The sequence below is a fragment of the Tiliqua scincoides genome, chromosome 1 (assembly GCF_035046505.1).
Source record: "Tiliqua scincoides isolate rTilSci1 chromosome 1, rTilSci1.hap2, whole genome shotgun sequence".
Classification (NCBI taxonomy): Eukaryota; Metazoa; Chordata; class Lepidosauria; order Squamata; family Scincidae; genus Tiliqua; species Tiliqua scincoides.
The window spans coordinates 168,455,285-168,472,329 of NC_089821.1; the positions used below are offsets into that span (position 1 = coordinate 168,455,285).

General features: G+C 41.2%; 1 protein-coding gene across 1 annotated transcript in view; it reads right to left on the bottom strand.

The window, feature by feature from the left end:
- Window positions 1-17,045, bottom strand: part of CSMD1 (CUB and Sushi multiple domains 1) — a 947,002-nt gene that overhangs the window by 352,468 nt on the left and 577,489 nt on the right. The window contains exons 9-10 of the mRNA XM_066622693.1: window positions 10,100-10,224; window positions 8,213-8,334 (exon numbers count right to left, since the gene is read on the bottom strand). Of these exons, the coding sequence (XP_066478790.1) occupies window positions 8,213-8,334; window positions 10,100-10,224 (247 nt within the window). The remainder of the gene's footprint in view (window positions 1-8,212; window positions 8,335-10,099; window positions 10,225-17,045) is intronic.

Sequence of the window (17,045 nt, forward strand, 5' to 3'; positions counted from 1 at the left end):
GAACAAGTTCCTGTCTCAAGGACCTCACAGTTTTAAGCATCCATACAATGGAAACAACAGGAAGGAGAAGGAGGTGGACACAGAGAAGTGCTTCACAATGTTTGTTCCCTGCTGTACCACTTCACATGGTTCACCTATTGGAAGTACCATGGGAATTAACTGGCAACGATGTCATCCCCAGTTACTTCCAGTTTGGGAGACCAGACAACACAGCAAACACCAGTAAGAGGCTCTGGGCAGATGGGAGGGTTTTTTTGGCATGCATGACAAGCATACACTGGAGCTCTCCGCTGAGTCAAGTTTCCTCTGGTTGAATGTCATGAGGCATTGCTGACCTTGCTGCCAGGTGGAGCGGGTCTGGGGGTCCCATGGGTACCACCAGGCACCACCTCAAGTACCACCAGTAGTACAAGTACCATTGGTCAAGAAACTATGGCACAAAGTACAGGTAGTTCTCAGTTTATATAAGGATCACATTCTTGGCAAATGTTGCATATTTCAAAAACACGTAAAGGAAAACAGGCTCTCCTATAGAAAGCAATGAGATTGGCTTAAATTAGGGCAGCAGTTCTCAAACTGTAGGTCTGGGACCCACCAATAGGTGGTGACCCAATTTTTGTTGGATCATAAAACTGACAGGGAAGATTAGGCTATGTGCATCAAGGGTTAAACACACTGCTACTGGGGGGATCACTGCTGCCCAATCACTACTACTGTTACATCCCTTGGCATTTTTAAATCAGACAGCCCTCTAGGGCTCTGAAAAAGTTTGGGAACCACTGAGTTCAAGGAATAGGCCATGAGCATTCACACTGATGATTACAGAGGCAGGCTGATAGGAGCAAGACTGTCAATGATAATGGCTCTGCCTAGGCAGTCAAGTTTGGTGCTGGAATGACTTTTTGTGTGCATTGTTCTTAAAATCCAAGAATGTCTCCTGCTCCCAGCCAAGGCAGGCTTTGGACTGATTCAGGTCAATCAGGCCTTCAACTTGGGGGCCCCCAAACTGCAGCAGAGAGTGGGTCACCAACAGCTGCAATCAGCACTTTGTATTGAGGTATTGTATTGAGGGCAGGAGGTCTGGTCTAGATGGTAGAGCCTCTGTCTGCCTGAAGATAACATCCACAAGGTCGCCAGTTCGAGGCCACCAGCACCGTGCGACCTTGGAGCAGCTGACAAGCTGAAGCCGAGCAATTCCATCTGCTCTGTGCGTGGGAGGATGGAGGCCAGAATGTGAAGCCAGATCGGAATGAAACACCTTGAATGTAGTCATTCTTGAAAGAAAGAACCTTCTTTGAAATTGTAAAAATCCCTATTTAATAAGGGATTTAATAAAGCCTGCCTATGTAAACCGCCTTGAATAAAGTCTTGAATAAAGACCAAGAAAGGCGGTATATAAATACCTGTTATTATTATTATTATTATTATTATTATTATTATTATTATTATTATTATTATTATTAAGGTAAGCCTCCATGCAGAGGCTCCATGCAAGAGCTCATGGTTAAGAGAGCTCTTGCTGGGCTCTCCTGCCAATCTCTGCTTCCAATTGGCCTGAAATAGGGCCACTATGAAAGCAGTTGGTGGTGACCACCAATCTACTTCTGGGTGCCACACTGGTACCCAATACCATACCTTGCCCAGACTGCCACCACTTGTCATGCCAAGTCCCCGCCCCCCAGAAATGGGTAGGGCTCTGCAAGAACCCTGTGGAATTGGACCCAATACTTCCTGAGGTTGGCCTTGCTCTCAGTTCCTCCTCCTCAAAGTGTGAAATCTCCCACTCTCCTACTTGAATCCTGGAGGGACTTTATTCAGGTCTCAGAACTCTGTTTTCAGCACCACATCTCTTTCTTCCTCTTGTGAGTGGTTTCCCCTCCCACAGCCTTTTCTGGTAGGCAGGAAGGCTGGAATGGCCTCTCCCTGCCTGGAATATACCTGCCTGCCTCTGATTCAAAGCAGACTTGCGCCAGATACTACCCCCTCCAATAGTATGTGGCATGCCCCCCTTTCTCTCCTCACACATGTGCCAGCTAAGAAGCTGCAGCCAGAGGAAAGATATTTTCCTTATCTCTCCCCACCCTCCCAATCTGCTCCCCTTGCAGGGTGCAGCACAAAACCTTTTTAGTGTGGCTGCAATGGAGAGGGGGGAGGATAGGATTAGGCTGTAAGTCTTTCTTGTATCATTCCTAACCCTGCATTCTGACAACTGAGACAGGGGGCACAATCCTAACCAGGACTAATCAGAAGTAAGTCCTATTTTGTTCAGTGGGGTTTACTCTCAGGAAAGTATGGTTAGGATTGCAACCTGAATCTTCTAGCTATCTCCTTTTCCCTCCCTGAAAGCATTTCAAATCATTTCATCTTGCACACATACTCCTTTAGACTCTTCATATGGTACTAAACCAGCCATTAGAAACACAACCCAGACACTGAATATTTTCTTTTAATGTATGCATTTAAACAAACCTAGACTGCTTCTCTGACTTCAAGGGATGCCTGAAAGAGGACTATAATAAAATAATCAGAAAATCACAAATAAAACTCCCAATCAATTAACTCCCCAAAGTTTGGGGAGGGGGGGATAAGAATAAGTCAGATTGCTAAAACTGTAAAGGCAACAAAATTATTGGTCTCACTTTTTTGAAGCACTGATAGTCACACAAGGGATCTTTAAGTTTAACAGCTTTGTGAAGTTTATTAATTAAGTCATAGTGAAAGAGCTGGTTTCCAGTAACAAAGAAGTCAAGAGAACAGACACACTGACTTCTGCTTTGGTGGGGTTATTTTCTTTTTTTTGTAAACTACCAAGCTAGGAATCATAATGCAAGACATTTTATTTTCGTATTTTTCATCTTATTTTCCTATTCTGTGTGCTGTTTGTATATCTTTTAAGCCCATTGATTTTTTTATAAATTCACCATCTTGTTGACTTAACAAATATATTGTACATTTCTGCAACGCCATTCTCATCCCCCCGAATAGTCTTCAAAGACCCTTCTGAGAATAAATGCCATTTAACCTACTACCAGATTATTGCAAGGAAGCTCTACTTGTCAAGAAGCTGAATGAAACCCATGCAGTAATACAATAATTATAATCTTATTGTACAGTAATTATAATACAATAATTATAATCTTATAGACGAGCTTCAAGTATACGTGCAAGGGAGCCACAATTCTAAAGAGGATGGGATCTGTGACAAGTTTGGATATAGGCTGAATAAATATGTGCAGACCATGTTATACAGAGGTCATGAGATGGTCTTACCTCACACCCGGACTGCAACACAAACAATATTATTTACAAGCTACCATAGCAGCATATAATCCACTTTCATCTCCTTTTGAGTGGCAGAGTCAATGTGGACTGAACGCCAATCCTAACCAACTTCCCAGTTCCAATGCAGCCCCGAGGTAAGGGGCAACAAGTATTCCCTTACCTTGAGGGGGCCTCCGTAATTATTCCCTTACAGAATGCAGTGTGTGCCCCATTTGCACGGCTGCATTGGCCCTGGAAAGCTGGTTACAATTGGGCTGTGAGTTGCAGTCTGTAGTGAAGCCAACACATTTTTAATCTCTTTCTAAATCTGCCATCTCTAAAATGGATTCCTGTTAATTGGCCCTAAATGTAACTCATACGAGGATGTAGGAGCAGCCGCTACATCTCCTGGACCATTTTTGGGTCTATTCTCGTGAGAGTGATGAGTTGTGTCCTTTAGACCAATTATGAGAATCAAGACACAAACCTCACACTGTGAGGTCTCAATCTGATAATGTGCTACACAGGAACGGTCTTGCAAATGTTATTTTTCAGGCCCCAGCTGCATAGGAGAAAGGCAAATCAAGCCTTGGCACAAAGAGAAAGAAAGTTTTGTTCGAACACCCAGAATTTACTTGGCATGGTTTATGCAATGGCAAGTATAGTCTTCAGACAAACCTGTAAATAGGGCACACCTTTATTTAACAGATCATTAAACCAAGAATGACTGTAGCCCACAGCAGCTGTAACAATCCCATAGTCTCTAACCAGTTGGGAGAATAATGTGCTCGACTTAGAAGTGCTGCCAAAAATGGCACCGCACCTGGGCCTCCTACAAGCTGGAAAAAAAGAACCTCAGTTGTTACAGAAGTTAGCATGGAATGGTGGAAGCAGCAGGACTCCTTCAGTTAGGCAGAAGGAATGAACCAAAACAGTGGGTGATAGAAGAGGATGTCAAAAGCAAGCTGCAAGCGTAGTTTGAGCACTGAGAAACAGAGAGTAGCGACACATGAAGTTGGGTGCCTGGAAATTATCCAAAGATGACAAATATTAAGAAGCAAAACACAGAAAACAAAAGGAGCCAACACTAAAATACCCCAGGAACTAACTACAAATGAAAACACCTGCAGCACAGCCTACATGTGTGTGTGTGGGGGGGGGGGGAATCACTGCAAAGTAGCTATTTGTGAGTAGTAAAACTCCAAGAAATTACTCAGTAGGGTAGTGATCAGCAGATACATTAGTTGGACCCAGAGGAAACAAACTGGTGGTAAGTCTTTGAAATAAGCAGAGCATTAAAAAATAATGCTTTTGAACAGGCAGCAAACAAACTTCCACAGCTAATTACTACTGAAGGAAAAAGGTAATGCCGTTGGAGGAAGCAGCAGCTGCTTAATGATGGAGACAAAAGAAATGCTTGTTGATTTGGCTGATTGAGACACAAGGTGACCATTCAAGGTAAAGAAGCCTTGAGGGTAGTAGCCAGAGTTCTTACTATTCCTTTTATTTATTGTCTTACAGCGAAAACAAATCTTACAAAAGGTTTCCAAAATTTAGGTAAGCGTAGTTGCTTATAACCCATTAAGGAATGGGAAGATGAAGCAAATTATTTCATGACAACTTTTTGTTAGTCCTGCAAAGAACAGCCAATGTTCCTTTCTTTGCATACTTGCATCACAAAGGCAAATAGGACCTCTGCAAAATGATCTGAGTATTTGAGAAAGCATATACCATATTTTCAGAGTATTTTGGATGCTCTTTTGAGAATTACAGCCCATGTTTATGTGGCCACCACACTGAGAGTGCAGAGCCCCCAAATCCAATATGGTGTCACAGGGGAGAGAAGCAGTCAAGGGGGATGAGAGGGTTTGCTGGCATAGTGCTTTGGTGCCTCTGCGGACGTGTCTGGCTTGGGAAGGGGGTTCAGGATCTGGCATCTGCCAACTCCACCTTATCCTGAATCCCTTCCCACACCATTATCTGCCCTTTTCCCACCTCTCTGCTGTGGGGTTGTGCTTGAGACCAGACGATGGCACACAGAATTCCAGTTGCTGCACTAATGTTGGTGCATCAACTTGTGGCATTTCATGTGCTCTGTGATTTTGGTGGTCTGGCAAAGCTGCTGTGGCCACTGGGTTGGGACAGAAGTAAGACACACAACATGTGCACCTGATTTTCCCATGCATCCTTGGGTACCTTCCAGGCTGACTGTGAAAGATACAGCACCCTGACATAGAACGGGTATTTGCTGCCCTGAAAGTCAGAATTCCATTAAATGCAAAGTCATGCAAGATGATTGAAGTGTACTACTGTATTTCCACAGAAACAACAGGGCAGTCATTTTTAGCTGTTTCAAGCACTAATGGCCCAATCCTTCCCTCATGGTATGCTGGTGTATCATGGCTTCTGCCATCATGGGAGGCCCTTTGCCAGTCTGCTGATGGAAGTGCCAGAAAGCCATGCACCGCCAGCAACATGGCATGGATCAGCCGCCAGCAAGTATCTGCTGGTGGAGGGGCTAAGATCAAGACATATTACCGGTAGAACAGGACATATCATGGCAGCACTGACACCTGCCCAAACCCCTGGCCTGTCTCTGGCAGGCTCTTCAGAGCTACCCCAGCTATGGAGCTGGCATAGATCTGAGAAGTCCCTTCAGGGATCATGTGGCAAACAGGAAAGTAAGGAAAGTTTTTCATTTGTCACCTCTCACAGCTGGACTGATCCCAGATTGGCACACAAGATACAGTGGATGCTATGCATTGTGTGTGCCCGGGGGGGGGGGGGGGCAGGACTGAGCTGTAACTTTCAATTACAACAAATTACAGTCATCTGTCTAGTGTACAAGCTCCTGATTTTTAGTCGTTATTTCTCATGTTTGAGTGATAAGTACACATTCTGAAATATAATTTGACACTGTAGGGGAGTCAAGGGAAACAAAGCAAAGGAAACATACTGAAACTGAGTGCCAATTGTGTTATAGATGTGAACATGAGTGTGATATTTCAACCTTCGCCCCCTCTTTTCCTTCGCACAAATTTTCTATTCTGTTGAAGGGCGACATGCTCGATGAATGACCCCAAAGTCTCAGTATGAAAGGCTGTCTTATTATCTGAAATGCATTTAAATCCTGAATAACATGATACTCATAAAGTTGAATGGGAAATTCTATTATGGGCTGAAGGTAGACTACACACTTGGACTTTTCTTTCACGTTCCTTTCAGTTTCTAACTTAGTGTGTTCTGCGCTACAATAAAAAAGCACTTTTGCTTGACTTCATGAAAGTAAAAAGTTATTTCTTCTGGTAACTTGGGATAAATACACAAAAATGCAATGGAAACTTTACACAAATGCACAAATAACTAAAGCAACTTCTCATTTATGAGTCGTTACCACTTTGATCTAGCAAAAATTCTTTTCTAGTAATGTGCACTTGTGGAGGGCTTACCATACTTGCAACGTATTTACTACAAGCACATATTACTTATGTATTAGCATATTGATTTTTAATTCTATTATAAAATCATGATAAGGCAAATCTCTTCCTGTAAACCTTCTCACTGGAAAAATAAAAATAACTGATTTCCAAGCCATATTTCAAGCCATCCTTTTCAAATCAGGTCTGATATTGCAGGAAATAAGAGTTGAGATTTGGGGCACTGAATCTAAAATGTTTCAAAATGTACATTTCCATGCTCTATGCCAGGGTTTCTCAAACTTTGAGGGAGCTTTACTCCCTCAGTAAGTTCTTGTGTGTGGGGGGCTATGGCAGCAACGTGATCCCCAGGGTCGCATTGCGAAGGGGGCGAGGGGGGGTGCTTGTGCCTTACTTTGAATGTTGCTGGGCTGCAGCAGGCTGCAGGAGGTGCAGGCAGCCCTGCACAGCGCTCCCCGATGCTTGGAATCTGCAAAAGAAGTGGGCGCAAAGCACCTCCTGCAAAACGGAAGTGCTTTGCGCCCGCTTCTTTTGCAGGTTCCAAGTGTCGGGGAGCACTGTGCAGGGCTGCCTGCACCTCCTGCAGCCTGCTGCAGCCCAGCAACATTCAAAGTAAGGCACAAGCACCCCCCTCGCCACCCTTCGCAACGCGATCCTGGGGATCGCGTTGCTGCCTCCCTCCCCTTCCCCCACCCCTTAAAGGGACGGGGAAGTGTTACCCACCAGTTTGAGAACCACTGCTCTATGCAGCTTGAAGTTCAGATAATGAAAATATGAGATTGGTGAGTATGTATACAGAATCCTCAGGTTACCACTTAATTTTATGTTATTATCATATATGTCAAAAGTTGGAAATGGAAAAATAGACAAACATGGGATGAAGAAATGCTTCTTCTCTGTATTTTTCTTAGCCTACTGCAGTGGTTCTCAAACTTTTAGCCCCAGGACCCACTTTTTAGAATGTGAATCTGTCAGGACCCACCGGAAGTGATGTCATGACTGGAAGTGACAGCATCAAGCAGGAAAATTTTTCCTAGTCCTAGGCTGCAATTCTACCCTCACCCAGGAGTAAGTACCACTTATTATCATTGTTAAAAGCATATACACAGTAGCCTGTTAAAAGAACAGATTTGTCACATTTCCCCTAATGCAGTCACATACCAGTCATATACCATTGAAATGAATGGGGACCCACCTGAAATTGGCTCATGACCCATCCAGTGGATCGGGTGGATCCCGACACACAATTTGAGAGACACTGGCATATTGGATTTGCTGGGGGGAGGGGAACAACCCACATGACCTGCTCAAAATGTTATTTGTTTTGCAGACACTACTATCCAAATATCATTCACTGATGTAAATTAATGAAGTCAAGACATGTGGACAATGAATCTATAACTGAACAGGCTGTTTTACATTTCTTACTTTCTTCTTTTAAAAGCCAATTCCTGATTAAGTATCAATTAATTCCATGTAATTGTCTGAAAAGCCAACAAAGGTAGAAAGCATACCTTTTCTGGATCAAGAGTTGTAATAACCCACACACAGTGTGCATTATCTTCATACTGAACAGGATAATTCGGAGATGTGATAATACCATTTGGTCCCCGTAGGTTGGAACCACACGTTCTAGCTAGAAGCATAAAGCATCAAAAGGGCAGTGACAATCAGACATTCAAATTTATTTCAATGAAAAAATTACCAAAAACATTTATAATTAGCTTATTTGAGGGGAAAATAGTATTTTGATTATAACTACTGATAAATATAGCAAACGACCAATCTCATTTAAATTATGGGAAAATGCCCATTAACTTCAGTGATTGAAATTCTGGATATTATTCAAAGTTCACACATATCTTTGTATTAAGAGAAACTAACAGCCCAATTCTATGGTTTTCTCTGCCATAGCATGCAGCCGTGCAAAAAGGAGCTGTGCTGCATGCTATGGGGGGCGGAACTGATCAGGAGATTTGGGAGAGGTAAAGTAAGATGTTTTCCCTTGCCTCCCTATAAGCCTCCCAATCACCAAGGAGGCAAGGGGGCATGGAGACTCACTCTGGAGGGTCAATACTCTGAAAAGATGAGGAATTAAAATTGTGGATAGCCTCCATAATGTCCATGAAATGTAAGGATGTACTATATTGCATAGTTATATGTTTTGATGAATGTAGGCTTCAATTAATAATACTAATTTATTTTGCAAAGCCATTTCTACAAATTATTTCAGGACAATTCAGAAACAGTTTATGGATGTTCAGCACAAAACTACTTGCTATGAATGGGATCTATTTTGTATAAGTGCCATACAGACACTTAAGAAAGAAATAGAAAATTATCCATTGCTTCCTTGAGTTACCTGGGTTTTATAGCTAGCAACTATTCACCCTGTGAAACATTATAATAGATGTTTTCATACCCTTTGTGAAGTATACTCAATTAGAAATAGCATCATGTCTATAATTATACAAAGTCATCATGGCACCTATTCAGGTGACAGCAAGAAAGTAATATTGCTTCATTTCTGTAAGTAATATGCTGATATGACTTCTGGCTTACTTCTCTAGAAATGGATTGGCACAAATGTAGGAATCCAGGGTACAGTTTGAGCCAAAAATCAATATTTTGCCTTCCAATTTGTTGCTTTATAAAAGCAACTGGATATCAAGTGAGCTAATTGCTTAAAGTGTAAGAGATCCTTCAGTGAAGATCAAAGTTGTAAAACAGTGCTAATCTATAACTTAGATGTTTGAAACATTTTTCCCCCTAAGGATAACCTGAAAGCTAATCAGGTTATTCACCCTGTGCCACAAAACAAATAAATATATATTGTACATGTATTTCTGCACTTAGACTACAGCACTGCACAAAAGTGTTTCCAAAGCAAAATGTCTCTAAGAGTGGCAACAAGTTACCTGTTCACATAAGATGTGTTCAGCATAATGTGTATAATGAACACGCAATGGGACACTGCAATTACACTATCATGCTACTTCCCTTAGTTTAATGTCAATTCTAAATGGGCCTCATATATGCATATTCTTAGGCACATGTGTTAGATAATGCATAATCATTGCCCTCGAAAACGTTTCTGTAAAGACTGTGCATAACAAGTATATTTATTCAGTCTATATTACATATTATATGTTACACTGACAGCATGGAAGGAAAGTGGCATTGGTGCACAGTCCTGATGCACCAATGTTTAGGTTCACACATGTTGAGAAGCATTTGTACAGCATAAGGAATATTCAGAATAATAGATTAAGAATACAATTGGATAAGAACACCAATCCAATTTGTGACCTCTAGTTCAACATTCATGAATACTTGTACAATCTATCTCACTATTCCCTCATAAGCTTTGGCTTATGAGTCTTCCATGGGACAACACTTACCACGGCAAATTGGTCGATGATCACTCCAAGCAGCCAGAGTATCTGTCACTTTCTGACATGTGATGCTTTTTGTACCTTGAAGCACATAATTGTCATCACAGGTGAACTGAACATTAGCACCAACCCTAGAGAATGGTGGAAAAAACAGAGACTATCAAATCAAAGCACAAGCATTTTTTCATTCCATAGCATACTGATTCAATCAGCTGAAGTCATTATTATTGCAGTGCTACCCAACACTCAGAAGGATTTGGCTGCTGCACAGGGTGCATTCCATCAGTTACTCAGAGATTCTGTTAGTATAAGTTTGCAGGCCCTCCACTGTGAGGTTTAAGGCAGAGGGTCTCTTTGTTTGAAGCAAGATCAGGAAGTGTATGCATATGATTGAGCTTTGGGCTGGCCTTAGATAGAGCCAAGGCAGCATTTTCTGTAAGCAGGTTGTGTCACAGCATTCCAATTCTGGGAGGCTTTGCTCCTCACCCCACCAATCCATAGAATAGTCTGAAGTTCAATGGTTGCCCTCAGAACAGTAGGAATGTTTCCCCTCCCCCCCTTGGCTGTTGGTGGGGAGGTTTTTTATTTTTTATTTTATTTTGCCTAACCCAGTTTGTCCTTAAGGTGTGTTGTTGTTAGTCCTGTAGGACATGACTTGCAGGTTTACTGCAGGACAGGGAGTAGGATTAGGGATTTGGGGTGCACCTTCAGGTAAGCAAGAATCAGACAAGGAACCAGAAAAGGTCTTAAGAGGTTGTCTGGTTGGTCTTAAGAGAAAAGGTCTTAAGAGGTTGTCTGCTCAGAGATGCAGGCTGGTGACCCCTGGAGCTTGAATTGCAAAGCTTATCTCAAAAACTGTCATATTTTGGGTGGGCAAAACAATTTGACTGCCTTTACCCCATTTCCAAAGGTTGGTGTGGGAAACCTGAGGTCATTGAAAGGCAACCCTAGGTTGTAGCCAGAGTGGTAACACCCACAAGGGAAGCAACAGTGGTGATTGTCTCTTTCAGGGTAGGTGTTCACACTAAAGGAGTGAGGAGTTGAACTGAGGATGTGTTGCATTGTTAATTGCAGCTTATAAAGTGGTCCAGTTTATACCAAAGTCATACTTCTGACAGTGAATTAACTCATATTTTTAGATTCTCAGATACAGTTAAAGTAAATTTTGGTTCCTTACTGACTGTTGTGGATGAACCAATATGTTAACATCTGAAAGATCTGAAACCATTGCATGATTTTTTATCATTTTCTTTCATCTTAGTTCCCCTTGATAGCTAAAGATTACAGTACAGGATGTTACTGGTTGTTGGTTGTTCTTGTGTTATAGCTTTTTAATGCTGTGTCTTGTCTTATAGTTATTTAATTATGCAAAACTGTATCTTCTTGTTGGCCACCTTAAGGATCCTTTGGTTCAGATATAAATATTCTATGTAAATAAACAAGTAATTTATGCTGAAATATTTTCCATGCAATCTAGTACAATATTTTCTTAAACCCACCAGTGTTGCAATTATTCATAGCAATAGTGCTGATATTCAGCAATAGATTGATTCCACACATAACACCAGAACCAGGGGACATCCACTAAAATTGAGTGTTGGGAGAGTTAGAACAGACAAAAGAAAATATTTCTTTACTCAGCGTGTGGTTGGTCTGTGAAACTCTTTGCCACAGGATGTGGTGATGGCGACTGGCCTGGACGCCTTTAAAAGGGGATTGGACAAGTTTCTGGAGGAAAAATCCATTACAGGCTACAAGCCATGATGTGTATGTGCAACCTCCTGATTTTAGAAATGGGTTATGTCAGAATGCCAGATGCAAGGGAGGGCACCAGGATGCAGGTCTCTTGTTATCTGGTGTGCTCCTTGGGGCATTTGGTGGGCCACTGTGAGATACAGGAAGCTGGACTAGATGGGCCTATGGCCTGATCCAGTGGGGCTGTTCTTATGTTCTTATGTTCTCATATTTAAAAAAAATACAAAGTGTGAGCAAGTTTATGAATAGGAGGAAGTTAACCAGTAGTTTAGCTGTCATTGTGACCTGAAATGTAAATTGCATTGTTTATTTAATCTGAACTCATGGTGAGCCAACTTCCTAGTGACAGCAGCAAGGACAAAAAAATAGAAACCCAAAAACATTCCCTTAAACCTTACCTTATTTTTTAAAGGTAAAAGTGCTAAAACCATCAAAGAAACAAAAGAAATTTAGTATAATTTAAACTGTGAAATCTTTTCAAAGAACTTGTCAGTACTGAATCAGCAGTGGTTAGGCTGACTTTAAAATGAACTCTCTCCCTTTTCCATCAATCCCATTCACTAAATATCTTTCTCCAGCCTTGGACAGCTTTTGAATAATGCGCCTGCTCATGTATTGCAATTCGGCCTAATAGCCACAGTCATTATTCTCCTGACAAGTGCAATAGCTTTTTCTGGAGTCTTTACTTGAACTTATGAAAACAAATCATTGCCTGTGTCGTGCACTCCAGATAATATTTCATTTTTTTTAAATGCATGACAAAGACTAGTATTTTATTCTTGAGAATAAGGAAAACTAGAATATGTCATACCTGCAGGACAAATTATACTGCAGTACTTTTTTAAATGTATGAAGTACTTCTTAATGTAGTCCGTGGAACACAAGCATGGATATAATTTTCCAGGTGATATGTACAGGAAGCAAGAAGATAAGCAATGACCTTTTGTAAAACCTTAGAGGCAAGAACTGCGTCTGTAAATGACATCCAAGAAGACAGAGCCCTGACTGACAGACTCGGATAGCATGTTTACAGGTGATTCACGTCAAAAAATTATGTATTGGGGATGGACAAAAGTTTTCCTTTGGATTTTGCAGATTTTTTCCCCACTTTACGGAAATGTGACACTGAGCGTTCAGAACATTTATTTGCAAAATGAATATAAATATACACTTTCACAAGGGAAGGGTTTCCAATTATTTACTTTGCATTTTAGATCACAGCATTACTGCTCATTTTCCACTCAAAAGTACAGAGGGTTATGGCCCAATCCTATCTGTACCTTGCGCTGCTGGAACTTATGTTCTGGCAGTGCAAGGCCCTTGGTGGCAATGTGAATGCTGGGCTGCAGTTGCACACTGCTGGGCCACTGCTGCAAATGAACAGAGATGTGGCAAGTGCACCAGTGGCTCTCAAAGGATCTGCTGGCCTCAGTAAGTCAGCAGTGAGGGGGTGGTTCAGGGGCTTTCTGGGATGAGGAGGGGGAGGGCTAGAGTGGAGAGTGGGCTGGAAGAAGTGGATTTTGGTGGTGAACGCACGCACCAGATCTTATCCTCCATTTTTTATTCTGTCCTGCCAACTCTCTCTTCTTGGACTTATGCCAGTTACATTGCTGGCATTGGTCCAAAGAGACCCATAGGCAGTTAGAAGGCTTATTCAGTAAAAGTAAAAAAAAAGTTTAAAAAGTGGTATGTAGGATTGGGCTGTTAATTTTATACAGTGAGAATCTTGCAGTGATGTATCCTGGCTGTGGCAAATGGGAACATCTGCCCTGGATGCCACTTGAAAAGAGGGTACCGGACGTGCACTTACACATATTCTACTGATGGCACGTTTCTGCACAACCGTCAATGGTGCATTTTTGCACCAGTTTCAGGGAACCTCCAGAAAGAGGTAAATGACTGTAGAAAAAATTCAAGGTGTTTCCATATACCTGAAATAGAGATGGTCCAATGTGCATCACCAGTAACAAAGGGAATCTTTTTTTTTGCAGTACTGTCCAAGGTGCTGACACAAAGATCCTTATCTAAATCATAGTCAGTAGCTGACTTCACCCAAGAAAATCTCATAAACAAACCATGGTTTTACTGACCACACAAATTCACTTGGTGGAACAGAGTTGGCTTCCCACCCCATGATCTCCCCTTCTCTGGACAGGTGTGCAATTTCAGTGGCTTGCTATGAGCGCCATTTTCCCTAGATATGCCACTGGAATCTTGAACTACAGTACAACCATTGATGAAGATATCTGTTGGTAAGGTTGTAAACTGGGCTCCTATTTTAATACAATTTTTGAAAAACAAAAACAAAAACAAAAAAAACTAAGTACCTAAACAAAGTTTATAAATAAAGCTTAAAACTGCGGCAAAGATATTTAAAAATTTCCTGAGAAGTGAAAGAAATGTTTCTTGTGGTGCTGCTTCATCAGTGGTCAAAAAGGAACGGAGGGATGGGGCATTCTCATCCTCAAGGTGCATGGTGTGCATGAGGTTTCTCTGTGCAAGCCCCAAACTCTACTGAGTGTGACTATAAAGAGATCATGAAGAAGAAGAGACATACAAGCAGGGTGGACTGGGAGCCAGATTCCAGAACCTTGAAAAAGGTGCACTTTGCCTACTTAGGATGTCAGTATATTTGCAAATACAAATCTTTTTCACATAAAACCAATAACTCCATATGTCTGATGTAAAGGTAAAGAAAGGAAATCATCTCCAAATAAAGCCAAATCCAGCAAACGCATGCAATAAAATTCTTAAAAACGTCTGGTGTGAGATTTCCGGAATAAATGGGCTTTTTTCTGCTTAGAATGCTCTGATGATCATACTATTTGCATTCTCCTTACTGAATAAGGAAGAAATGCTTTTTTCAGAGAAGGAAATTATATGATTTAGTATGTGTCACTGAATAATGCAAAAAAAAAATCTCACTGAAAAATTTTTTGTCTGGAAATTGTGAAGGTGTGTGGCAAAAATGAGTCCTAAATACCATTAATGGTGCGTGAATGAGCTGCTCAGTGCTCATTCCAACAGGGCTCAATGCTATTCTCCCCCCAATCACTGTAAAGCTATTTTATATGATGATGTTGCGTCACTCTTGTGGACATTTTTGGGTTAAAAAATGGCATGCCTCTTGCCAAACAAGAACTGATGACCACCAGTGTTGGAACTCAGAAGGCTATGTCTCAGGAATGCAATGTTATCATATAGTATCATTCTACTATAGTATCATTCTACTAGAATGTATCATTCTACATTCTACTACTAAGGATTCTGATTTTTTAAAAAATGGCAGCCAACAAAGTGCTAGTTGTCTGAGGAAGTTCACTCCCATCGCACTTGGAATGTCCCACCACGTGTGAATGGACTGACATTTCATTTAGGTACTAAAACAATGGAAGTGGGTGAAAAAACAAAACATAGCTTCAAATTATGCACTGCTTTAAGATTTGAGAAGGAAATTCCCTGTTGAATTAATGCTGTTACAGTAAATGATCCATTTTGGCTACTTGTGCTGAGAAAATGTCTTTGCATTCCGGACCATTTCATTGAAGTATATTTGACAAAAAGAGTCCAAGGGCTCTGTCTTAATGCTATATGTTTTCTTTTCCTTTTTTGGTCATTTAACAGTTTATAGCACCTTGTTGGCATTTATTCATCAAATCCTCAAGACTCAATGAGACAAATAAGTGACATGAGCTGGAAACCTTTGCTTCAAGGAACAAAAGCAAATGGATCATTTAAATATTTTAACTGATTACTAAAGCAGTAGCTGAGTCCATTCCACAGCCTGCTGTTGCCATTATTTGATGTAAACACAGTGTAATGCAACAAGACAGCCTTTCTTCTCTGCTGATATAAGATTATGACAACACTGGCAATGCTTTAAAACTTGGATGCATGAACCAATCTATTTTGCCTAATGCATAATAAGAACCAAGAAAAATGTCTCCGCTCCTATGGTTGTATGCCTTTTAATGCTCAAAGAAGATTAAAGTTGCAATCCTATGCCGGGAGTAAGCCATTATATACAGTCCCTTTGATTTCAATGAGAGTGTCTGAAGCACATACTGCATTCCCCACCAAAATCAATGGGACTTAAAAACACTGAACCATGTTCATATTTAGTATAAAAAATATGGAACAGAATGATCTGTCTTATGCTGGTAATTTTGATTTATTTAAACAAATGTCCCTTGCTTTAATTATAGAAAAGTGGGGGTGGGAGATTTACAATTCAGTCCTAGACAAGTCTATTCAAAAGTAAGCCTCACTGAGTTCAATGGGACTTACTACCAGGTATGGGTGCATAAGATTGAAGCCTCAAATAACTGTAATCACCTGCAAAAAAAAAAAAAAAAAAGCCCACCTTAAGTTCTTCCTTATGAACTGTTTTGTTTTTTGCAGTTCATAGCAATCATTTAAGTCTCTTCCTTGTTTTCACTCTACTACAATGTTAGTAAGAATTCATGGTACAAATACACAGCTTAAAACAGATCAGTCTTGTGTGTATCAGCCGTATCTCCTTTCCTAGCTCCCCCATAAATAGAAATAAAACCCAGATTTGTTCTACCACCTCTCCAAACTCTCCTGAAGAATGTGTGTAAAGCTTCAACTGAACAAGGCATGAGAACTGTGTGACTGGAATTCTTAACATCTTTATAAAGAAGAAAAGAGGAGAGATGCATGTGAGATTGGACTGGGGCTACAGCATTTGAGGAACTACAGCACATAGCCCTTTCTGCCTGCACCATATCACTAATCCAAATTAACCCCACAAAGTACTTCTTAGCTGAAGAGGACAAAGCTTATATACACGAAAACTGATGTGATGACATACTGCCATTCCTAGGGAACTTCCGGGAAATCAAAATATTAGCCACTAGCTGCCCAGAAGACAGCTACTGTTGCAAAACTGGTGATGGCAGCAAACAAAAGATGAGCTGAGGGAACTTGAACATGTAGTTGTAGTGGAACATGGTTTTAGAGGCAAGCTGCCTCTGATTGCCAGATGCAGGAGAGGGCACCAGGACGCAAGTTGTGTCTGTTGTCTTGTGTGCTCCCTCGGGCATTTGGTGGGTCACTGTGATATACAGGAAGCTGGACTAGATGGGCCCTTGGCCTGATCCAGTGGGGCTCTTCTTATGCTCTTATGTTCTCAACTTTTCGCTCTCCCATTCAACCCTCTGACTTCAGTTTATCT